The sequence below is a fragment of the Sus scrofa genome, chromosome 11, assembly GCF_000003025.6.
Source record: "Sus scrofa isolate TJ Tabasco breed Duroc chromosome 11, Sscrofa11.1, whole genome shotgun sequence".
NCBI classification, from domain to species: Eukaryota; Metazoa; Chordata; class Mammalia; order Artiodactyla; family Suidae; genus Sus; species Sus scrofa.
Window position 1 is genome coordinate 25083485 of NC_010453.5, and position 26865 is coordinate 25110349.

At 39.9% G+C, this 26865-nt stretch overlaps 1 protein-coding gene across 1 annotated transcript in view; it reads left to right on the top strand.

Annotated features, from left to right (window-relative positions):
• Nucleotides 1–26865, top strand: part of VWA8 (von Willebrand factor A domain containing 8) — a 390508-nt gene that overhangs the window by 18705 nt on the left and 344938 nt on the right. The window contains 2 exon segments of the mRNA XM_021065625.1: nt 20262–20392; nt 23805–23915. Of these exon segments, the coding sequence (XP_020921284.1) occupies nt 20262–20392; nt 23805–23915 (242 nt within the window).

The following is a 26865-nucleotide window of genomic DNA, read 5'->3' on the forward strand; positions in this document are numbered from 1 at the left end:
TGGTTCCTAGTCGGATTCGTTAACCACTGAGCCATGACGGGAAAGCCACTTCTCATATGTTTTCAAGATTCGTCCATGTTGTCGTAGGTATCAGCGCTTCATTTCTTTTTATGGCTACATAATGTTCCATTGTATAGATATACCATTTTGTTTATTCACTCATTATTTTGGGGATATTATGAATAATGTTGCCATGAACATTCATATACAAGTTTTTGTACGGGCATATGTTTTCAATTTTCTTGAATATGTACCTTGGAGTAGAATCGTGAAGTTATATGGCACCACTACGTTTAACATTTTCCGGAATTATCAACCTGTTTCCCAAAGAGGCTGTACCGTTTTCCATTCCCACTGGCAATGTATGAGGGTTCCAATTTCTCCATTTCTTCACCAAGACTTACTATTGTCTGTCTTTTTGGTTGTAGCCGTCTTCAGGCGTATGATGTAATATCTCATTATTGTTTTGGTTGGCATTTCTCTAATGACTCTCAGTCGTTTCATTCCTCAAAATCTTGTCAATTCTTTTCTCAAAATTCCTTAAAGGACTCTCAAATAACTTAGGAACAAAAGATGAGTCCTTACCTTTCATGATCTAGACCCAGCCTCATCCCCTGTCCCTATCCTTCCCTTATTCTATGTTTCGGTCATTTCGCGCAATAATAAATAATTTTTTTTTTGTTCTGGATTCTTTCAGTAGACCGTGTATTCCTTAAGGGAGAATATCTCCCTTTCATCCAACACAAATTTCTATTGATTCTACCTTTTAAATGGTTCTGCAATCTGTCCTCTCCACTCTGTACCATTTTTCTTTGACTGCATATTTTTTGAGGTATTTTCTTAGTGGTGACTCTAGGAATTATAATTAACATTTTAACTTAAAACAAACTTGTTCAGATTAATACCAACTTAATTCCAATAGTATACGAAGATTGCTCCCATATAGCTCTTGTTTCCTTCTACTCCCTTTGTATTCTTATTGTCCTGTAAGTTATGTCTTTATATAGTAACATTCTAGTGGCACAGTTTTATAATTATCATTTCATGAAGTTGTCTTTTAAATCCGATGGAAGAAAAGAGTTACAAACAAAAACGTTTATGTATTTTTTTACATTTGCATATGTAGTGAGCTTTGCTGCTCTGCTGTTTCTTTGTGTAGATTTGCGTTGTTGTCTAGTAGGCTTTCATTTCAGCCTGAAGGGAAGACTCCCTTTAGTATTTCTTTTCTTTTCCTTTGCTTTTTAGGACTGTACCTGTGGCATATGGCGGTTCCCTGGCTAGGGGTCAAGTCAGAGCTGTAGCTGCCGGCCTACACCACAGCTCACGGCAATGCCGGATCCTTAACCCACTGAGCGAGGCGAGGGATTGAACCCGCAACCTCATGGTTCCTGGTCAGTTTCGTCTCCATTGTGCCCGAACGGAAACTCCTGCAGTTAGTCTTCATTCTTTCTTTCCTTCTGTCTTTTGCTTTCTGGGATTCCCATTATGTGTACATTAATTTACTAGATGGTGTCACACAGGCTCTGTTGATTTTTCTTCATTCCTTTTTCTTTTTCTTAGATTGGATAGTCTCAACTGACTTATCTTCAAGTTTCCTGATTATTCTATCTGCTCATATCTGCTGTTGAGCCCTTTTACTGAATTATTGCACTTACTATAATTTTCAACTTTGGAATTTTATTTTGGGGCTTTTTTATAATTTCTTTATTGATATTTTCCAGTGAGATATTATTGTCATACTTTCCTTTAATACTTCACTCATAATTTCTTGTAGTTTTTTGAGCATATTTATAATAGCTGGCTTAAAGTGATTGTCTACTATGTCCAATATCTGGCTTCCTCAGAGATAGTTTTTTTTTTTTTTTTTTCTTTTTTGGGCCACAGCTGTGGCATATGGAAGTTCCCAGGCTAGGGGTCAAATCAGAGCTGCAGCTGCCAGCCTACCCCACAGCCACAACAATGTGGGGTCCGAGCCACCTCCGTGACCTAAATCACAGCTCACGGCAACACTAGGTCCTTAACCCACTGAGCAAGGCCAGGGATCGAACCTGCATCCTCCTGGCTACTAGTGGTTCATAACCCACTGAGCCACAATGGGAATTCCCACTCAGAGACAGATTTTATTGACTGCCCCCCCCCCGCCGCCCCCCGTGTTTGGGCCGTACTTTTCCATTTCTTTGTGTTTATTATAAATTTTTTTGAAATTTTTTGAAAAGTAGACATATTAAATAGTATGTAATACGTCCCCCATGGTTTGTTTTTGCTTCTAGTTTGTTTAGCAACTTTCATTGACTGTTTGTTTTTTTTTTTTTAAGTCTGTATTCTTCGTCATGTGCAGCCCATCCAGTTTGTGCTCAGTTAGCTTCATGGCCATCCAGTGATTGGACAGACATTTCTTAAATGCCCTGAGCAAATAATCACTCTCAGCCTTCACCCAGAGCCCCTGTGTGCCTGTTCGGCATGATTTCAGTGCTTCACAGGCACCTTAAAAGTGCATCTTTGCCTTTACTTCCTGCTTGTGCGAAGCTTTGACATCAGCCAGAGGTGAGAGATTAGGCTTTTCTCAGGAATTTCCTGGATGGGTACATAGTCCTGCACATGTGCGTCGCCTTCTACGTTTCTAGGCCTACGCTGGAGTTTTTCAAAGCCTTCTTGGGACAGCTCATTCCCAGTTTTTCCTTTTAAGTTTTTTTTTGTTTTTTTTTTAAAGTTTTTTTTGGTGGATAACCAAAACTGCCTCAGGCAGCTATGATGTTAAGCAATTCTTGCTGATTTTTTTTTGACAGATGCCTTGGCGTAGAGCTGTTTGCACACAGGAAATTCTGAATGAGTCAAATAAAGACAAATTTTAAGAAAGGAGCTCTTTTAGGGAGCTGCTAGATAGTAGGGTTAGTTCTCTGGGGAGGGAGCTTTTGGAGCATTCCAACCCTATTCTGTCCCCTTCCGTGGTTGCCGGGTGGCTGATTTTCACCAGCACTGTGGTCAGTTGGTTTTTAAGATTACCACCGTCCTGGAGAGAGAAATAGGAGCAGGGCAAGTTACAACATTGCAGCGCTTAACCCTAACCCTAACCCTAACCCTAACCCTAACCCTAACCCTAACCCTTCTGACTGAGGTTCACCCATTTTTCTGGTATAAATGCTTGTTGTATTGTTGTAAGCATTTCGTTAATTTTCAGAATTCTGAAAAAATGGGTTTTGATAATTTTGGCCAGTGTTCTCATTGTTTTTAAGGAGCAGCTGGGTTGTCAGAGGTCCTTCCTCTACTCTTTCAGTGAAGTGTGTCCACTCATTGATTCTCATTGATGGATAAAGATATTTTCCTATTGGCCATTAGTATGTCTTATGTGAAGTGTCTCTATGTTTCAAAACACACTGCCTATGTTTTCTTCTTTTATGGTTTCCGATCTCATTTTTAGGTCTTTAATCCATTTTAAGTTTACATATGGTTTGAGAATGGGTTCTAATTTTATTTTTTTACATGTAGCTGTCTGGTTTCCCAACACCAATTATTGAAGAGACTGTCTTTCTGTCTTTTCCACATCGTATATCTTGTCTTTTTTTTTTTTTTTTTTTTTTTTTTTTTTGTAGATTAATTGACTTCATGTTCATGGGTTTATTTCTGAGCTCTCTCTAGTCTATTCCATTGATCTGTGGGTCTTTCTTTGTGCCAGCATCTTACCGTTTGATTGCCATTGCTTTGCAGTATAGTCTAAAGTCAGAGAGCGAGATACCTCTAGATTTGTTCTTTCTTAAGCTTGCTTTGGCTATTGGGGTTCTTTTGTGATTCCATACACATTTTAGGATTATTTGTTCTAGTTCTGTGAAAAATGTCATTGGTATTTTGATAGGGATGGCATTAAATCTATAGTAGTTTCTCTGAGTAGTATGGACATTTTAACAAAAATGGGACTTCTCAGTAAGTTATCACACCAGCCCATATGTGGCCATTATAGGTTCGTTAACAGTTCAACCTGCTTACCCTAACACATCTATGGCAGCTTCTTCCTCCTCCTGCCATTCTGCCTGGGAAGAAAGTTAGCTGTGGGTCTCTTTGATCCTTGAAAGGGCTCATTTCTTTCTATACTTTAGCTCATTTAGGTTTCTTTGTATCCTTAGGTGTATGATAGGTTTAAAGAAACTGTGATTTTTGTAGATTAACTGGTTCATTCTGATTGTTATGCTGAAGGTAAAATTCTTTTGCAGTTCTCCTCATCCTAACTAGAAGTGAGAATCAGGAATATTTATTTTTAATCTTCATTATTTAATGGTTATGCCTAATCATATTACTGTAATAGACAATTTTTCTCTTCTGGGGGTGAGACTAATAACGTAATTTTTTACCAAGCTGTTATACTTATCTAGAGAAAAATTAACAAAATAGATCTATGACCCCTTCCTTGTCACAGGTATATGATAATTGAAAAAAGAACCCATTCATTTTCCCTGGTTTCTGGATCTTTTCTTATTATGAATATAGCTAACCTTTAAAATAAACTTCAGAGGTGAGGAATAATATCCACTCGTAACAGACAATAAGAAAACTTGTGTAGTTTGCATTCTGTAGGGAAAATTATGTAGTTTGAATATTGGGTAAGGGGAAATTATGTTTAAAATTTTGTCTGTACTACTTTCTAGATGTATGTATTTTTTCCTTCCTCCCTTCTTTCTTTGTTTTCCTTCTTTGCTTTTATTTTTTAATTTATTTTTATTTTTTGCTGTTTTGCTTTTTAGGGCTGCACCTGCGGCACATGGAAGTTCCTAGGCTAGGGGTTGAATCACAGCTGCAGCTGCCAACCTACACCACAGCCACAGCAATGCAGGATCCAAGGGAACTCTTTCCTTCTTTCTCTTTAGGTGTCTCTATTTCCATCGTCATTTAACTGCTCTAGTCTCCTTGACTTTATGGGGATAATCATTTCAACCTCTTTGATATACTGTGTGGATTAAATCAAATAGCATCTGTGAAATGTATAAGATAGTGCCTGGCACACAGTGCTCAATTACATGTGAGCCCCTGGGACTTCCTGTGTGGCTCACAGCATGACTGCTCAGCGTTTCTTCTACATGTGAGTCCCAGACACAATCCTTTCTCCAGTCTCCTGACTTTTGCTCCTTTTCATTTTTCTATTATCCCATGCCTGTGACACTGTTGAGTGTAGGGATTCCTAGGGGCTGGTATGATCCTGCTCAAGAGATAGGCGCAAACACATCTTCCCTCAGTCTTACCCCTAAAAAAAATGCAACTGGGGTTCCCATCGTGGCTCAGCGGAAACAAATCTAACTAGTAGCCATGAAGACATGGATTCAATCCCTGGCCTCGCTCAGTGGGTTAAGGATGCTGTGTTGCTGTGAGCTGTGGTGTAGGTCACAGACCCAGCTCAGATCCTGCAATGCTGTGGCTGTGGTGTAGGCTGGCAGCTGCAGCTCTGATGTGACCCCTAGCCTGGCAACTTCCATATGCCATGGTTGCGGCCCTAAAAAGACAAAAAAAAAAAAAAAAAAAGGAGAAAAAGTGAATCTGGGTGTATAGCACACAGAACTCTACCCAGTATTCTGTGATAATCTACGTGGGAAAAGAATCTGAAAGGGAATGGATGTGTGTACACGTAAAACTGCATCACTTTGCTGCACAGCAGAAATGATCACAACCTTGTACATCAGCTGTGTTCAATACAACTTAAAAAAAAAAAGAATTTGGAATAGATGTCATCTAGATTGGACTTTGAACTTGCCCTCAGTTGGATGGTTTGCAGGATCACAGATGGCTGTAGCCTCTTCACATAAACTTCAATTTAAAGAGATCAAACTTGGAGTTCCCGAATCCGAGTAGGAACCATGAGGTTGCGGGTTCGGTCCCTGCCCTTGCTCGGTGGGTTAACGATCCGGCGTTGCCGTGAGCTGTGGTGTAGCTTGCAGACACGGCTCGGATCCCGAGTTGCTGTGGCTCTGGCGTAGGCCGGTGGCTACAGCTCCGATTCGACGCCTGGCCTGGGAACCTCCATATGCCGCAGGAGTGGCCCAAGAAATAGCAAAAAGACAAAATAAAATAAAATAAATAAAATAAAAAGATCAAACGTAACATGTTTACCGTGTGGAAAGAATGTTGACCTTTTCCGTCTCACCTAGAGCTGAGGCACAGTCATTGCTTGACAGGTCTCATCAGGGGCTAGCACTCTCCATCCCTTCTTTTAACAACTAGGATGCCGTCCTCTCCTGTCTGGGGTCTACTGAAGTACTTTGTCATAATCGCAGACACTTAACATCATTTTGGGGAGAACATTAACAAGACTTTGCACACTAGCTTTAAGAATTAAAGGCATCTCAGCAATATCACTTTCAAAACTTAGAAGCACATGCTCTGAATGAATGTATTCTCATGCTTTGCCAATCACTGAGGGGCAATACGGTGGCTGACTGCGACCAAGTCCCAAAGTGTGAAAGGTATCTGTTTCTAAATATAGCAAAAACTTCTATATGTTGTCACCCAAATCCCTCAGGAAAAAAAAAAAAAAAAAAGAAAGAAAGAAAAAAAGAAAAACCCTCAACATTTTCTGGCTTACATACTTTCAATTTTGTTTTTCAATTTTTTTTAGTATTGTTTGCATGCCTCTCTTATGTCATTATAACTTTTCATTTCTTTTGTCTTTTATTATTAGTCGCTTTCCCTTTGAACTTGGTCAGAAGAGCTTATACTGAACGCAGTTGCACGGTTTGTGCTTTGCTCTCCATTCATCACCGTATAAGGACATCAAGTAGACTTATAGTTTGTATATCGAGATGACAATAGCAAAGGTTGGGCCCAGTAGTAAATTGTTACATTGCCTCTACTATCTTTCTAATGAGCGACTGTGCCATTTGTAAGAAAAAGCCTGTTGGAAGTTTGGTTAACTTGAAATAGGAAAAGTGGCCGAGCTAAGTCAACCAAAATGTCACATATTCACATAAGAATTATGTAGTGCTACATATTGATTAGACAGATAACATTGTATTGCATAATATGTTCTTATGCATCTATTTACTGTATTATGTTCAAATACTGTCTTCTTTGAGCTTTTTCTCCCTCTCTCAGGGACTATTTTCAGAATGGGAAAATTCTAGTTGTTTGGCTTCACTCTTGCTACTACATGACTGATTAGAGATTATGGCTCTTGGCTATGAGAGCACTTTGAATGATTCTTTTTTCTTTTGCAGTTTGATTTTATTTCATTTTATTTATTTATTTTTTTGGCTTTTTAGGGCTGCACTTGCAGCATATGGAGGTTCCCAGGCTAGGGGTCAAATCAGAGCTATAGCTGCTGGCCTACACCACAGCCACAGCAATTCGGGATCTGAGCCACATCTGCAGCCTACACCACAGCTCATGACATCACCAGACCCTTAACCCACTGAGCAAGGCCTCATGGATACTCTTTGGGTTTGTTACCGCTGAGCCACAATGGGAACTCCTGGAGTTATTTTTCTTAAATGTATTTTTGAAATGAGGTTTTGTTGAGGTTTGACACTCCATTACCTTCCTTCCTATATTTATGCTTCGTTTTAGTTTTTTGCCTTTTGGATATTTAATACTTTGAAATGAAGCATAACATGATAGACCTGTGTTAAAAAAAAGAACTTTAGCAATTATTATCCTCTCTGAAACTCATTTCATAGCCAGGAAAGTAGGACCACAAGAAAGAGGTCAGAAGACTAATTAATTTAGTAGCAAACCCAGATTTCCTGACTTACTTTTATTTTCCTTTTATAGTCTGCCACAGTTTCTCTGGCTGCTTGCTTTCTGTCTGTCTGTCTTTCTTTCTTTCTGTCTGTCTGTCTGTCTGTCTTTCTTTCTTTCTTTTTAGGCAAGAAATAGATTTGTGAAGCTAGGATGCTTGTGAGAGATGCAAGCAGGCAGGCAGGCAAGGAGGCTCTACCCCAGGATTAGGTGGGCTACAGTTTTATCATCCACGGGGAGTGGGGGTGTGAAAAGACTGCCGCTTCCTCTTTCTTCATGTAGTAACTCCTCCTTCGTCTCCCGTAACATGTGTATTTAAATATTCAAATCAGCAGAAGGGTGGTCCTCACACTCCTGCCCTTGGTCTGAGTCCGAATGCAGGCCTCATCCCAGCCCCATCCAACGACTTGAGGCAATTCTCACCCCTTTGGGCTGCTTTCCTTAGAATAAGGCCTGGGATGTAACTCTTCTGGAATTTAAAAGTGTGAAGGATTATTGAAAAATATTGAAATAGTTGAGGCAGGGCTGTGCTCTATCTTTATTAACATTCTTTTTCAGCATCCTGAAAAATCACTATTTTCTTTTAGTAATGAAGAAATGAAAAGTCACAATGTTGAATTATGAACGCTGATATTCATATTTAACATCTCTTTAACGGAATGGCAGAAATCTTGCCCACCGGCAGAAGCCATAGCCTGGAAATATTCTTAAGTGGAAGTCTAAAATTCAATTAAAAACCACACAAAAGCAGTATTATCTCATCATAGCGAAATTTCTTAATTCATGGACCATTTGATTGAGATCGTGAATGTTTATATTTTACAGTCAGTTGAACTGTTTCTCTCTTCGTAGCATCAGGACCAGCAGGACATCTTGTTAGCTCTAAAATCTAGCCCAGTGCCTGGCACACAATAGGCGCAGGAGTGGGCGTAGTTTTTTTTTTTTTAAATTATCTAGGTCTTGTCACCTCCTGCCTTGACCATTCTAACTTCCACTTATCATCTCAGTCCCTAGTCTCTCACCGGCAAGTGTTGAAGTGGATAATTGAAGCTTTTTTGCCTTTTTGTATGAAAACCAATTCTCAAGGCTTAGTTGAACTTGGCAGCTGTTGAAGAGGGGTTCCTTCATGTTTTGTGCTTGAAGTTAAACCATATTGTATCAAAGCTGGTATTTCTTCCAGGGTTTGACTTATGAAGTGATCCAGGGTAGCAGGTTTTCAATAGATGACTTTAAGCCTGACCCCAGAGTTATATTTCTGCTTCCTTATATAATCTTCTTGTTAACAATCATTGAACCAGTTATATGGGAAGTCATTTGAGGTTTTCTGGACACACTGAACTCTTATGCAAGCAATTAGGGCCCGCAAATATTTACTGCAAGAATTATGACATCCTGCTCTTAAAGTGGTGAGTTTTGGCATAATTAACAGGATGAGAGATTTCTTTGGGTCGGGGAAAGCTTTTCTCTTTAGTTAGTAAATAGTTTTAAGAGGTTTAAGAGGAGTTCCCCTTGTGGCTCAGCGGAAATGAATCTGACTGGCATCTATGAGGATGCAGGTTTGATCCCTGGCCTCGCTTAGTGGGTTAAGGATTCGGTGTTGCCGTGAGCTGTGGTGTAGGTTGCAGACTTGGCTCTGATCTGGCGTTGTTGTGACTGTGATGTAGGACAGTGGCTGTAGCTCTGATTCGACCCTTAGCCTGGGAACCTCCGGGTGCCCTGGGTTTGGCCCTAAAAAGATGTGGGAAAAAAAAGAGGTTTAAGAAATTCATCAATGTTGTAAGTGACAGAAGAGCGTGGAAAAACTGTGTCATTTTGGTGTCAGGGTAGATAATATGGACAGTCATTGTAGCTACTTGTCAGTTTTAATGAATTTGTGACAAAGCTTACACACAAGGCTGCAGGGAATCTTACCTAAGATTCCCTTACTTAATTGGCAGTGCTTGAAAAACAATGTGAGAAGCAAGGCCTCCGATCCTTAAGATTTGTCATATTTTTACTAGTGCCCTAATCACTTCTCATTCATTACATGAGAATTTACTTTGGGAAAAGGATTTCACTTGAGATTTCTTTAGATATATTTTTAAGAATAGAGCCCTCAGAAGAAAGAGTCCCACCAACTTTTCTTTTTTCTTCATTTTTAAAAAATTGTACTTGATTTACAATGTGCCAATTTCTGCTATATAGCCAAGCGACGCTGTTTACACATATACATTCTTTTTTCTCATATTATCTTCCATCATGTTCCATCACGAGTGATTGGATATAGTTCCCTGTGCCATAACACCAGGATCCCATTGCCCACCCACTCCAAATGCAACTGTTTTCATCTGCTAACCCCAGACTCCCAATGTGTCCCATTCCCACCCCCCACCCCCACCCCCACCCCCACCCCTGAAGCCACCCCCACCGCTGCCCCCGGCAAACTCAAGTCTGTCATCAACTTTCAAAGTTCTTCACACGCCCTGAAGCCTCTTCTGGAATCTCTGCAGCAGTCTATTCAGTGCCTCATTTTTCTTTAATCTTCCTTCTCCCAAGGACTATGTTGAAGATGACTTTTTTGGGCTGTGCTTTATTGTTTTTGATTGTCTATTTAATGAGTGTTGTTGCTTTCTGCAACTTTCAATGCAAGTATAGAATTTTTGAGCTATGCAGTATGTTACATAGGCTTCTTCATATCTACCTGGCAATGTAACCATCGTTAATGACAGTGTTTAAATGAATTCAAGTAGTAAACCCCTAACTTTAAAAATCACATTTTTAGGCATTCCTGCTGTGGCACAGTAGGTTAAGACTCCAATTGCCGTGGCTTGGGTTGCTGAGGAGGCGCGGGTTTGAGCCCCAGCTGGGCACAGTGAGTTAAGAGGATCTGGCAAAGGTCACAGGTGCAGCTCAGATTTAACCCCTGGCCCAGGAACTTGCACATGTCATGAGTATGGCCATAAAAATTTTTAAAAATCATGTTTTTAATGCATATGTAACATGTATGATAGATAGGGGTTTAATAATCTTAATATACAAATGTATCTTATAAATTGATGAGAAACATCATATGATCCAGTTGAAAATAGGCAAAGTATTTATGTGTGTATGTATGTATGTATGTCTTTTTAGGGCCATACCTGCAGCATATGAAAATTCCCAGACTAAAGGTAGAATTGGAGCTGCAACTGCTGGCCTATGCCAGAGCCACAGCAACACCAAATCCGAGCCACATCTGTGACCTACACTGCAGCTCACAGCAAAGCTGGATCCTTAACCCACTGAGCGGGGCCAGGGATTGAACCCACATCCTCATGGATAGTAGTTCGATTCTTAACCTGCCCAGCCACAACATGAACTCCTAGGCAAAGGATTTAAATAGGCATACCACATAACAGGAAATTCAAATAGCCAGTAAGTATTTGTACATATGTTCTAACCCTGCTTAATAGGCAGAAATGCAAGTTGCATAATTAGATGGCACTATTCATACAGCATCATCCATTCATCTGAGCCAAAGTTAAAAAGTATCATAATGTCCAATCCCTGCAAGGTTGTAGGGAAATGGCATTTCATACATTGCTGTAGAAGGGTGAGTTCATTTGACTTCTTTGGAAAATCATGTGGTACCAGCTATTAAAATAAAAACTGTACTTTTTTGATGTAGCAATTTCTCTTTTTGGTTCTATCCATCAAGAGAAAATCAGTGCATAAAAAAGGTATTTGTACATAAAAAATAGTGCAGCCTTTTATGATTTTTGATAGTGACCAACACAAGAAGCAATCCGAGTGTATTGATAGAGGAATGAATGGTTGAATAAATTATTGAATACACATATTATGGAAACTTCTGCAGCTGTTACAGAAGAGTAAGTTAGATTTCTAACTGCGGACCTAGAGGGTGTCCATGTGATATTGTTTTGTAATTTTTATTATGCTTGATTTACAATGTTCTGTCAGTTTCTGCTGTACAGCAAAGAGACCCAGTTATACTTTTATATACATTCTTTTTTCACATTATCCTCCTTCATGTTCCATCACAAGTGCTTGTATGTATAGTTCCCTGTGCTGTACATACAGTGGATCTCACTGATCCACTCCAAATGCAAGAGTTTTCATCTACTAACCCCAGACTCCCAATCCACCCCACTCCCCTCTCCCCGGCAAATGTCTTTTTTAATAACAGGACTAACGCCATTTATGAGGGCTCTACCTTCATGACCTAATGGCCTCCCACGGGCCCCACCTGCTAATTCAATCCTATTGGCAGTTAGGATTTCAGCATATGAGTTTTGGAGGAACACAAACTTTCAGTCTATAGCTGTGGTCGACTTCCTTGCGATGACTTTGTCAGACTTTGGTATTCAGATAATGCTGATTTTCTAGAAGGAATTGGGATGTAAAGTAGTTCTTCCTCTTTCCGTGTTTCTCATACAAGAAAATATACATATGTTTTCTTATGTTTTTAATAATGTTTTTAATTTTTTCCATTATAGCTGATTTACAGTGTTTTGTCAATTTTCTGCTGCACAGCAAGGTGACCCAGTCACACATACATGTATACATTCTTTTTTCTCACATTATCACGCTCCATCACAAGTGACCAGACATAGTTCTCAGTGCTATACAGCAGGATCCCAATGCTTCTCCATTCCAAAGACAATAGTTTGCTTCTATTAATCCCAAATTCCCAGTCCTTCCCAGTCCCTCCCCCTCCCTCTTGGCAACCACAAGCCTGTTCTCCATGTGCATGATTTTCTTTTCTGTGGAAAGGTTCATTTGTGCCATATATTAGGTTCCAGATATAAGTGAAATCATATGGTATTTGTCTTTCTCTTTCTGACTTAACTTCACTCAGGATGAGAGTCTCTAGTTCCATCCATGTTGCTGCAAATGGCATTGTTTCGTTCTTTTTTATGGCTGAGTAGTATTCCATTGTGTATATGTACTACATCTTCTTAATTCAATCATCTGTCAGTGGACATTTAGGTTGTTTCCATGTCTTGGGTACATATGTATTCTTATTCTAACACCTCCACACAAAAAGTATACAGCTTAACACTTAATATATATTTATATCATTATTCTCTATTTATAGTGTATAGTGATGTATTTTTCCAGTTTTAAGAAAACCTGCTTTCTCAGTGCTGAGTCCTGTACTGAACGGTATTGTGCTTATTTAATTTAATTTTTTTTTTTTTTCCTTTTTAGGGCAGCACCCAAGGCATATGGAAGTTCCCAGGGTCGAATCAGAGCTACAGCTGCCAGCCTACACCACAGCCACAGCAACGCCAGATCCAAGCTGGGTCTGTGACCTATACCACAGCTCATGGCAATGCTGCATCCTTAACCCACTGAGCGAGGCCAGGGATTGAACCTGCAACCTCCTGGTTCCTAGTTGGATTCATTTCCACGGCACCACTACATGAACTTCTTGCTTATTTAATTTGGATTACAGCTGTTTGTTTTGGATCAGACCCATAGCCCACTTTATAGATGAGTGGCTTATATAAACAGAGGCTTTATATATATGCGTTTTTTTCCTTTGACACCTTCAAAGAACCTTATTGTATTTATCTTTGTGTTCTTGGTACTAAGCCTATAGAAAATCCTTAATAAATGTAGCTATGTGAGTGACTTCATTTCTTAGTTCATTGAGCTCATGTGGTAAATAACTTTGGTTCTGAACATACCGTATTGTGTGCCCTGCTCTTGCATGGTCCCCCTTGCTGTCCCTCCCCAGGACAGCAGGATCCACAACAACTAGGTCATGGTTAAGTAAATGAGCAGGCACCTGCAGTGAGATGAGTTGTCCTTCTTTTGGAACCTCTCATTGTGATTTCGTAATGAATGCAAGGGAGTGTGATGGGCCTGGTTCAGATTCTTTCTGAGCCCCTTGGCAGGTCGACTGTGGTGAATAAGAGGAAATGCCTTTGGAAAGTACCTCCCGCAAGTAGTCCTAGTTAGGTCGGCTCCTTTCTCCTTGATTTTTTTCAGGGTGGGCTCTAGGTTCAGAAGGTAACTTGAGCATAAACCCAGAAGCTCATGCATGAGCACTGAGTCCATGCTGGGCAGCCTGCTGTCTGGGGTGCACATCAGGTAGAGGACTGTGTGGGTGAGGCTAGGCCTTTAATATCCTTCCATACCTACAACTCGCTGGCTAACTAGGGGCTGGACTAGGAGCTTTACCTCTAATCCTCCCCGTAACCACATGCAATAGGATTATTACCTCAATTTTTTTTTTTTTTTCTTCTTTTAGGGCTGCACCTCTGGCACATGGAGGATCCCAGGCTAGGGGTCCAATCGGAGCTACAGCTGCCGGCCTACGCCACAGCCACAGCAACGCAGGATCTGAACCGTGCCTGTGACCTACACCACAGCTTACAGCAACACCGGATCCTTAACCCATTGATTGAGGCCAGGGATCGAACCCACAACCTCATGGTTCCTAGTTGGATTTGTTTCTGCTGCGCCATTATGGGAACTCTATTACCTCACTTTGGAAAATGAGAATACTTCGGCCAGGACGATTCAGAATGCTTGTCCAAGGACACTGATAAAGGGCAGGATGGAGAAATCACAACCACGTCTGTTTGGCCTCAAGGGCTTTTTCTTTCCATTGTATTATGTTGCCTCTTGAGATCCTAAGACAGCGTCACTAGTTTTGAAGGACTTATTAGAACTGATTTGAACTATGCCTACTTTTCTGAAATGTTAATCTTTAGGTATATGACAAATTTGACTCTAGGGTGGGAGAAAATGATACCTTACATTCCTCTAAGATTATTTTCAAGTCCTCGACTATGCCTGGGCAAAAATAGTACCTGTTTTTTGGAAACAAGTATTGGCTAGGAATTTAGCCCCACAGGAGCCAGATGTTTCGTTTTTCCATACAGAAGGAAATCATAGAATGTAGGATCAAGCTCTCTGGTGTTACTCTTGACAGCAGTTTATCCTCACGTGGACTCTTGAAAGGTAGCATCTTGTGCCTGAAAACATCGAGGTCGAGGATTTCTCTGGCACCCTGGTCTGTGTTTCTCTTAGGTTACACATGGCAGTTTGGCAGTTTGTTTTGCAGATGTTCGTAATGTACAGTCTTACATCTTGTTTCTATTTCTGGAACACTTTTAAGTCTATGACTCACGTTTTCTTTGAGGCCATCCTAAAAATATAGCTTGTTTCAAGCATTAATGTAAAATACACCACAGACACCACACAGCAGTACATGCTACTTTCTTTCAGTAGTTGAATCCACTTCCTGACAAATCAAACATTTTCTTTGACAAAATACATTATGAATAAGTGAGCATGAGATTTTTTTTTTTTTTTTGAGAAGTGGGTTCTCTGAAGACATGATGTAAACAACAAAATAAATTCAACATTTTAATAAAAGGAGTAAAACATGGTACGTTGGGTTTTATCAAAACCCAAGAAGTAGGATTAATGTTGATAAAAGCAAGGTCTTTTTTTTTAATTTTTAATTTTTTTAATTTTTTTTTTTTTTTGGTCTTTTTGCCTTTTCTAGGGCCGAACCCGAGGCATATGGAGGTTCCCAGGCTAGGGGTCTAATCGGAGTTTTAGCCGCCGGCCTACGCCAGAGCCACAGCAACTCAGGATCCGAGCCGCATCTGCAACCCACACCACAGCTCACGGCAAATGCCAGATCCTTAACCCATTGAGCAAGGCCAGGGACCGAACCCACAACCTCATGGTTCCTAATCGGATTCATTAACCACTGAGCCACGACAGGAACTCTCATTTATTTTTATTACTCAATGAATTTATTACATTTGTAGTTGCACAATGATCATCACAATCCAGTTTTATTGTATTTCCATCCCACACCCCCAGCGCATCCCCTACTCCCCAAATTGTCTCCTTTGGAAAAGCAAGCACACTCACTCAGATGGAGTCTTATGAGGTTCATACTTGTAGGACAAGCCTTGGTCCTAAAAATAGAGCCTGTTTTAAAGATTTTTGGAGGAGCAGTAGGACATAATGGCAGGAGTGCAAACTCTGGACCTAAACAGCTTGGGTCTAAATCTTGGTTTATGATTTTATCAACTGTGGACAATTGATACCCCCATAAGAACTTTGATTTTCTTACTCATAAAATGGGGAAAATGAGTATTTAACAAATGCTTATCCTACCCCTGGACACTGTTCCAAGTGCCTAATTTAACCTTGTAAGTACATTTATTATATCCATCCTACAGATAAAGGGAGCATAGAGAATTTAAGTAACTGATGAAGGTTCCACAGTAAACAACAGAGTTGGGATTGAAGCAGTTTGGCTTGAGTCTGTATCCTGAAATGCTGCAGGCTGCTACCTTCTAGGGTTGGTGTGAGATCTCAGTGAGATCCTGGGTGAAAAATCATTCGTATTTTTACCTGGCTCGTGACGGGAATGCAAAAAATGATGGCCATCACTATTACTCTTATTAAGGGAAGACAAAAGAAGGGAAAAGAAGAGGTGTCGGTGAAGATATGGAATAGACTACAAGGCCAGCCACCGGATTCAGAAGCTGCTTATCCATAGTCAGAAACTTACGTAGAATCGAAATGCAGTGGAAGATACTTCCAAATGCCTCTGGCAGGCATGGAGTAGTGGCGGTACCGCCCCTGGTTGAGAACCCTTCTTGAGCAGAGAGTAAAGGAAGAGATTGATGAGAATGGCCAGGCATATGTTAGGCCAGTGGTTCTCAACACACGAGAATCAGGCTGAGTGGAAGACTCTCGCATGAACAGTCTCAGCATTGGATACAATTCCCAGGGCTCCAGTTTTAAATACCTCCATCTCTGGAGTCCCCATCATGGCTCAGCGGTTAGTGAACCTGACTAGCATCCATGAGGACGCAGGTATGATCCCTGGCCTTGCTCAGTGGTGTAAGGATCCAGCGTTGCTGTGAGCTGTGGTGTAGGTCGCAGACTCCACTCAGATCTTGTGGCGTGGCTGTGGCATAGGCCAGCGGCTATAGCTCCAATGCGACTCCTAGCCTGGGAACCTACCTGTGCCTCGGGTGTGGCCCTAAAAAGACAAAAAGACCAGTAAATAAATAAATACCTCCATCTCCGTGCCTTTCTCTCCCACTTAAGAAAGCACATTGGTGTACAAACTGCTCTGTTCTTCAGTTTGCTAAGCAAAAGGTAATTATGCCTAAACTCCAGCACTTGTGAGGGGAAGATCTCACATTTGATTAGGAAATACTGCCTTCGATTTGAAAATATCTTGAAAATAAATATGAGTTCCAAGGTCAAGGCATTCAAAATGGAATGGAACTCCATTGAGATGCTGTCATTAGGGATAGTTACAAATAGTTATAAGTAATAAAAAGTGGGAGGAAAGCTGGAGAGACCAGCTTGGCTTTACCTCATAGAACTTTGGAAATTCCCTATTTTATTTTATTTTATTTTATTTTTTGTCTTTCTGCCATTTTCTTGGGCGGCTCCCACGGTATATGGAGGTTCCCAGGCTAGGGGTCGAATCAGAGCTGTAGCCTCCGGCCTACGCCAGAGCCACAGCAACTCAGGATCCTTGACCCACTGAGCAAGGCCAGGGATTGAACCCACAACCTCATGGGTTAACCACTGAGCCACAACGGGGAACTCCCGAAATTTCCCTATTTTAAATAGACAAGTCCTGGTAATGGAAGGTCAGGCACATTGTCAAAGGTGAAGACAACAAAGCAACATAGAACTTTAAGAATCGTGTAGGGAAGGCCTGTGGCCATAGCAAACTGATATTTGTGAAAACATAAAGGAAAAAAACTCTTTAAGTGTGTCAGTTTTTAAATATATACTTGATATCAAAGTAAGATGAGGTCGTGGATCTTCAGCATAAGGCACTTTGTGTAATTTTACTGATGGAGGAATTACAGCTTCTTAACTCTTATTTTGTTTCATCCTTAAACTGCAAGTAGATGAACTCATCTTGAAATCAGAAAGAGTGGGAGTTCCCGTTGTGGCGCAGCTGAAACGAACTTAACTTGTATCCATGAGGATGTGGGTTCCATCCCTGGCCTCGCTCAATGGGTCAAGCAAGGATCTGGCATTGCCGTGAGCTGTGGTGTAGGTCACAGACTCGGCTTGGATCCTGCATCGCTGTGGTTGTGGTATAGGCCAGCAGCTGTAGCTCTGATTGGACCCTTAGCCTGGGAACCTCCACATCCAAAAAAAAAACAAAAAACAAAAAACAAAAACAAAAAAGAAATGAGTGAATTGCTTCCTAACATTGTGAACTCCTTGAAAGATTCTCAAAGGTATAAGGCTTGGGGCACTGTTTTTCAATCTATTTTTTCATCATTGCTCTTGTGACAACATTTCCCCGCTAATTTGTCTCTCCCCAACCCCATGAAATTTCAAGACCACAGCTATATCCTATATCTGTTTGGGCATGGCATCCCTTCAGTCGGCAGCAGACCATTGCAATAGCTAAGAATTGTTCCCAAGCCCCCTGCAGGAACCAGTCTTTGCCCCCTTGGAGGTGATCCGCCCCCATGGGTGCTGTAGAGGGTTCATCGAGGACTGGAGGAAGCCAAGCACCTCTACTTGGGTGATGAGTCTCCTGGCTTTCAGGTGTAGAAACCCTTGCTTTGGGGAAGTTATAAGATGCTTGAAGTGTGACCCCGGTGATGTAAGAAACCAACCACTCTGCCCCAAGATCAAGATCTGTCCTTGATCTTCCTGCCATGGTTAAGAAAATCAGAAAGTTATCTTTATTTTTTTCCAATGATGAGTTGTTAACTTTTGGGGGGGAGGGGAGGGTCCACCCTAGTAATATTATGCTGTTGGTGGGCATAGGGGGTGGGGGGTGTTGGGGAGAAGCAGAGCTTAAGTCCTAGGCAAGCATTCTTAGTTTGAGCTTTGCATTCTTTCATAAACTTCATGGGTGATTAAACAAAGTTTGAGGCATGGGATATTCGTATACACATATACATATGTACATACAATCTGTATCGTGTGTTTGTTGTATAAAATGCAGCATCATAGTAAAACAAACACTGTACCCACATCCAATGTAAGAACTAGCATATTTTAAATACCGTTGAATTCATCTATGAGAATCTTGCTGGTTCCAAGTCCAGTTATCCTGAAAGTATCATTCTCTTGCTTTTTTTGCTTTTTTAAGCACTGTTTTATCACATATGTAGCTACTTGTAATGAATTTGAATTGCTAGTTTACAGAGCTTTATCAAATTGTGATATGAAACATGAATATGTGATTTATTTTGTGACCATTTTTTTGCTCTTTTAAGAATTAAACATATCACAGTTTCCGCTGTGGTGCAGTGCGTTAAGAATCATGCAGAAATGCAGGTTCAATCCGCTTCCTGGCACAGTGGATTAAAGGATCTGGTGTTGCCAGAATTGCAGTGTAGGTCACAGCTGTGGCTCAGATTCAGTCTCTAGCCCGGGAAATTCCTTATGCCATGGGTGCAGCCATAAAAAAAAAAAAAGCATTAAACATGTTGTTGGAAGTAGTGATAGTTCATTCTGTTTGTTGTCGTTGTTCTGTAATATTCCATTGTATGCATTTTATCCGTCTCCTGTCTCCAGTTTTATTTTGGATGACACTGCTGTGAGTATTTCGCATGTCCTTGATGTGTGAGGATGAGGGTTTTGCTTGTATACTTAGGAAAGCACTTGCTGGGTCACTGGGTGACTTACAAATGAGCAAACAAAAGTTAATTCTATTAATACAAACATTTAAATAATTATTGAGGCAAAAGGAGAGTGGATTGATGGGTGATTTAATAGTAGATTTAAAAGGATATTATACGGAGTAGTTTTCTATTCCCAAAAGAGTTAGTATGGAATAGACTTAAATTCTAAAGCAGTCGGATCTACATCAGACCTCTTAATTGTGACATTTGAGAGATCTCACAACCCGCTGCCAACTTAAGTTATAGTTTTAAAAATGTTTTCAAGACTATGATAATCATTCATTGTCTGCAATGATTTCGTGGTATCCCTTTTTAATTAATTAATTATTTATTTTTTTGCTTTTTAGGGCCACACCTGTGGCATATGGAGGTTCCTATGCTAGGGGTCGAATCAGAACTACAGCTGCCAGCCTACACCACAGCCACAGCTCATGGCAATGCCGGATCCTTGACCCACTGAGCGAGGCCAGGAATTGAACCTGCAACCTCATGGTTCCTAGTTGGATTCTTTTCTGCTCAGCCACAACAGGAACTCCTGTATCCCCTTTTTAGAATAAAAGAGTTGGGCTATAAATTTGTGACAAAGTAATGGCACTAATGACTTATATCAACCTTGAAAATCACTTTCATTCCTTTGGTGACACTGACAGGTGATTGTTCAGGCATTCTTACAAGCCTTGAAGTGTGGGATTATGTGACTCTTTGTGATGTAATACACTCTGTCCTGTTCTAACATTAGATAATAATGGTTTTTATTGTAAAACAGTGTGAAAATTCACCAGGTGCATGTATGAATGTGTGTGTGTGTGTACATTTAATGTAATATAATGTCTGCATTGATTGCTTGGAGATTTATATGTGGTTGTCTAACTTGCATTTCATTTTAATTTTTTTCCCATTTTTAAGTTTCAGACTCTGTGGCTCAATCTGTAGTTCAACATCTAAGATGGATAATGCAGAAGGATCTTTTGGGGCAAGACGTCTTTCTCATAGGACCCCCTGGGCCTCTTCGACGCTCTATTGCTATGCAGTACCTGGTAAGCCATTAATTCCTATGGATTCCTAAGCGTCTTAACTTGGATAAGCTATTTTATAAAGTAAATTAAGAATTCAAAAATGTCAGGATTAGTCATTACTTTGAAATTGTTGACAGTGAAGGATGATTTGTTTATAAAGCATTTGGGGTAAGTTATTTTGGACGTAAATGCACATTTGCCTCTCATCGCTTTAGCCAATTTTTGCTGTAAGTGGAAAATCCTCCACTTCCAGTAAGAAGGAGAGCTATCTAAATTCAGGCAGGATCAGAACCTCTGAGACTATAAAACAAAGTGTAGTTTTATACCACTCAGGAAACATTCTTTTATCTTTGGTCCACATTCTGAAAAGTCAAATAATTCTTCTGACTTTTTTGATGTGATATAGTCCCTTAAGGCGCCTAAAGTTCAAAAAATCTCTCTTACGTGTTACACACACTTTTTTTGTTCTTTTCTTCAAATAGATGGGAAACTAAGTTTCACAGAGATTAAATAATTCACTCAAGATTTATCCAGCAATGAAATGATGGAGCTAGCCTTCGGAGCTCATATTGCCCCTTCTTTCTTTCTTTTCTTTTCTTTTCTTTTTTTTTTTTTTTTTTTCTTTTATGGCCACACCTGCAGCATCTGGAAGTTCCTGGGCCAGGGGTTGAATCAGAGCTGCAGCTGCTGGACTATGCCACAGTCATGGCAACACCAGAATGAGCTGCATCTGTGACCTACAGTGCAGCTTGCTGCAACACTGGCTCCTTAACGGACTGAGTGAGGTCAGCCAGGGATCGAACACACATCTTCACAGATACAACCTCAGGTCCTTAACCCACTGAGCCACAATGGGAACTCCTTGCTCCCCCTTTCTGACATGTTATCCTCTTAAATGTTTGTAGTTCTCTGAGTACGGCTGTGAAGCGAGTTGATATATCCAAATCTTGACCCCAATAAAAAAGACTAACAGGACTTTTTTTTTTCTACTACTTTGTCAGCATTAGGCATTCGTCTAATGATTTAATGAAAAACACTATGAGATGAGTTGGTCTGATCCAAAAATACTTTTTAGGATAAAGAGAAAAACCTTACTGAAAGCTTTCTTTTTTTTACTTGATGTTAAAGAATTCATTTCTATGCTATGGAAATCTACTTTGTGTACCTTTTATTGCAGTGATCAATTTATTTTGGTTTAAATCCAGGTAGGGCAGAAATGATAAAAATACAGTGGACAAATCAGAACCTGATTCCCTCTACCTCGTAAATTTCATATCTTTTATTTGTTCCTAAAACCAGTTTGTGTGATACAAGGTGCCACTGGAGTTGGAGTACTATCCTTACCTTATTAATACACAAGACTGTCTTTACCTTATTAATATGCAAAGTATCTTGTCTAAGAATGCAGAATTAGCTACCGAGAATCCCACGTCTGGAATTCCTTCTGTTTAAAACCTAAAGAAGAGAGAATGTGCATTCTCCACCCAGCTCATTTCAAAGGACACAATATCTCACTTTGATTTTGCTTTTTGGGGGGCCGAACCCGTGGCACATGGAAGTTCCCAGGCTAGGGGTCGAATCAGAGCTGCAGCTGCTGGCCTACCCCACAGCCACAGCCATGCCATATCCTAGCCGTGTCTGTGACCTACACCACAGCTCACAGCAATGCCAGATCCTTAACCCACTGAGCAAGGCCAGGGATCGAACCCGCATCCTCATGGATCTTAGTTGAGTTCATTACTGCTGAGCCACGACAGGAACTCCCAATTCATTCTTATTTAGGGAATTATCGTTAAGTATCACCACATCTTCACCACTGTTGTGTATGTTTTCTGTATTTAAAACTTTTCCCTTCTTTCTACATAATCTGAAACTTATGGGTGAAGGGAACAGGTATATTTTAAAAAACGAGATGATGGTAATAATGTATTTTCATCAATATCACATGGAGATCAGGTGGAGAAAAAGTCCAATTATGTGGGACTATCCCTTCTCACTATTATGGCATGCCCGTTCAAGCTTTTTCTTTGTACTCCTCCTGTAAATTAATTTTTTCTCCCTGTTTGGCAAAAACATATTTCATGCCTTACTGGATTGGAGAATGTCATGTTTTTTTTTTTTTTTTTTTTTTTTTTTGTCTTTTTGTCTTTTTGCCTTTTCTAGGACTGCTCTCGCGGCATATGGAGGTTCCCAGGCTAATGGAGCTCGGATCTAATCAGAGCTGTAGCTGCCGGCCTGTGCCACAGCCACAGCAATACGGGATCTGAGCCGCATCTGTGACCTACACCACAGCTCACGGCAACACCGGATCCTTAACCCACTGAGCAAGGCCAGGGATTGAACCTGCAACCTCATGGTTCCTAGTCAGATCCGTTAACCACTGAGCCACGATGGGAACTCCGAGAATGTCATGGTTTTTAACTCACCATTGTAAAAGCAAGGATAATGGTAAAAACTTTTTGTACAGAGTTGTTACATCTAGGGCAAAATGAATTTGGGGATAGAGTAATAATTCTAAAAGAAATCGATTCTGGATGGTCTCTCCTTCAAACCAAATGGCTTTTTCTGTGTGAAATAATTTCCTCCCCTCAACTCCCTCATCCTTTTCATCTTTCTTCTCCTTTTCCTTCCTAAATGGCTATGTGTGTGTCTTTCTCTTCTGTTGACCTGACTGTTGGTATTTACCTTATTTTCGCACTTGTTAAATACCTAATATATATATATATATACAGTTGGAAAACATCGATTTATGAAGTAAATTAATTGAAATCGCCCTTTAAAAAAAAAGATGGACATTACTCACAGAGAGCAGTATCATTTGTGTGAAAATCCACTAATAACCAAATTATTCCTCCTGATATTTGAAAAGAACTCTATAGGAGACATTAGGATTTATAAGATCCGGGAACTCCCGTTGTGGCACAGCAGAAACAAATCCAACCAGTATCCATGAGGATGTGGGTTTGATCCCTGGCCTTCCTCGGTGGGTCTAGGATCCGGTGTTGCCATGAGCTGTGGTGTAGGTTGCAGATGCGGTTTGGATCCCGCGTGGCTGTGGCTGTGGTGTAGGCTGGCAGCTGTAGCTCCGATTGGACCCCTAGCCTGGGAACCTCCATATGCCATAGGTGCAGCCAGCCCTAAAAAAAAAAAAAAAAATTACAAGATCCAATTTTGATTATTGTTGCTTAGGTGATAAGTAATTAAGGCATAAATTATTGGGTACAGTAAAAGTAGAGCTCTGAGGAGAGAGATATATATACGTTTTGATTAATGCTCAATTCATTGCCTTTTTCTCAAAACTGGGGCTCAAAAGTCTTTAATCTAGAATCATATTTAAAAAATGCTCTTCTGCAGGATGACATTGTCAGATAACTGGTTCCAAAGCATACGTTGGGGATTTGATTTTGAGACAGTATCACTCTCTGATCTACAGGAGTTGACCAAACGGGAAGTTGAATACATTGCCTTGTCAAGAGACACCACGGAAACAGATCTCAAACAGCGTCGCGAGATCCGCGCAGGCACCGCTTTTTACATAGATCAGGCAAGTTCTCGCTCTCTTTTTTTAAAAAAATTTATTGGAGTAGAGTTGACTTACAATGTTGTATTAGTTTCAGGGGTCCAGCAAAGTGACTCAGTCATACATATAAATATATCCATTCTTTTTTCCCATATAGGTTATTACAAACTATTGAGTGGATTTTTCCGTGCTATACAGCAGGTTCTCATTAACCACCTATTTTATACAGTAGTGTGTATGTTATCCCCCCCTCCCAATTCTTCCTTTTCTCCAATGGTTTCACCTATGGCAACCATAAGCTTCGTTTTGAAATCTGTGAGTTTGTTTCTGTTGTGTAAATATGTTCTTTTGTATCATTTTTTAAATTAGATTCCACATATAAATAGTATCATGTGATATTTGTCTTTGACTGACTTCACTCAATATGATAATCTCTAGGTCCATCTATGTTGCTGCAAATAGTATGATTTCATTCTTTTTCATGACTGAGCACTACTTCATTGTATACATATGTGTCACATCTTCATCCATTCCTCTGTCAATGGACATTTAGGTTGCTTCCATGTCTTGGCTATTATAAATAGTGCTACAGTGAACATACAAGTGCATGCATCTTTTCGAATTGTGGTTTTCCTTGGATAGAGGCCTAGGAGTGGGACTTCTGGATCATAGGGTAGTTCTATATTTAGTTTTTTAAGGAACTTCCATATTGTTCTCCATAGTGGTTGCACCAATTTACATTCCCACCAACAGTGTAGGAGGGCTCCCTTTTCTCCACACCCTCTCCAGCATTTATTGTTTGTAAACTTTTTAATGATGGCCATTCTGACTGGTGCGAGGTGACATTCATTGTAGTTTTGACCGGCATTTCGCTAATAATTAGTTATGTTGAGCATCTTTTCATGTGTTTTTTGGCCATCTATCTGTATTCAAGTTCTTATCACACTCTAACACACGATTGCTTACTCCTGGTCTTTAAGAGATTTATTTATTTATTTATTTGGTATTTTTAGGGCCACGCCCATGGCATATGGAGGTTCCCAGGCTAGGGGTCAAATCAGAGCTGCAGCCGCTGGCCTACGCCAGAGCTACAGGATGTGGGATCCGAGTTGCATTTGCGACCTACACCACAGCTCACTTAACCTGCTGAGAGAGGCCAGGGATCAAACCTGCGTCCTCATGGATGCTAGTTAGATTCATTTCCACTGAGCCATGATGGGAGCTCCAAGAAATTGATTTTTTTTTTTTTTTCCGGTCTTTTTGTCTTTTCTAGGGCTGCACCCACGGAACCTCATGGTTCCTAGTTGGATTTGTTAACCACTGAGCCAGGATGGGAACTCCAAGAAATTGATTTTTAAAGTAGAAAAAGAATAGCTCCTGTAGTAGTGAAAGATAGATGAACTGTGCTCTCTCTAGACAGATTTAATTTAGGTTTTTGGTTTCCCTGTTCTTGGAAATGCCTTCTTAGTTTAGTACTAAAAAAGAAACCATGGTTGAAACTAGTGGTTCCAAATGTTAGCTAAAGATCTGTGTGCTGATTTCTTAATTTTCAGTTGCTCCCTATTACTTGCCTATAGAAATTTGATTTTTTAAAAAAGAATTAAGGGGATTTTAGCATAGGAAATTCTCCAGCACATTTATTAAAGTATTATCTATCTAAAAGTCAAGCACAGAAAGATATATTAAACATAGTGAAATTAAATATATACTCCCAGGATCTACAGCTTTTGGAGAGGGGGTTCTTAAGTGCAGGGTGCCAACTAAAATAATGTTTTCTGATTATTATATTGAAGCTTATACATTTTTTCAAATGTGTTGCTTAAATTATTAAATATTATTCATTGTTAGGAATACTTTACAGACAGAGACTGTAAAGCATTTTATGCAGAGAGAATTTCAAATGCTCAATACATTTGTGACAAGATGCTTGACTCTCTTGTTTACAAAAATAAAAACACCAGTGAACTGCTGTTTTTCTTTCAACGTGCACATTGAACAAAGATGAAAGAATTTGCCAGTGTCCATGTTTGATGAGGAAGGAGGGCTGAGGAATCAGCATTGATGTTAATGGGAGCATAAACGGATGCAATTTGGAAAGAAAATTTTAGGATTATCTATCCAAAGAAAAGAAATTAAATACATTCGTGTCCAGCAGCAATATTTCCAGCAATTTTGCTTTCATTTATTATTTACACAAAGCAAGCAAAGTTATATGTACCCCCTAGTTTATTGCAGCCTTGTTTGAGATCACATAAAACTGTAAATAAAACTATAATAATGTGCATTTAAGGGATGAATTAAATACGTGATGCTAACTAGCATTCTCTGTCACCATGTAAAAAATGAGATAAATCTATATGTAATGATAGGAAAGAAGTCTAGGATATATTAAGTGAAAAAAGAAAAATGAAGTTGCAAGACAGTAAGAATATGATATGGTCCCGCTGTGACTTTTTTTAAAAAAAGAGGAAGAAATGTATCAATGTTTGGGTATACACAGAAAATTTCTGGAAAGAAACACAAGAATCAGTTAACAGAGCTTGTCTCTGTGGAAATGTGACTGGGCATCTGGCATGGAGCAAGGAAGGAACTTTCATAGTTTTTTTAAATTTGTAGCTTTCCCAAGAGCACATACTATTTTATAATTAAAATAGTGTAACTATAAAAAACACTGAGTGAAGGAATTTTTTTTGAGACCAGAATATTCACATTGTTGCATAGATTACTAATTCATTACAAAAGGAAAAAAATGTACTTCAAATGGAGACATTTGGCAATCACCACCTTAACCAGTGGTGATCAAACAGAATCGTATGGTGGGAAAATCTGACAAGTTCAGATTTCCAGTAATTTAAAAAGTAATCCTTTGTGGATGAAGCACACAAATGGATTTAAAGAAACTCATTTTAGTAGTTCCTGCTGTGGCTCAGTGGAAACCAATCTGACTAGGAGCCCTGAGGTTGCAGGTTCAATC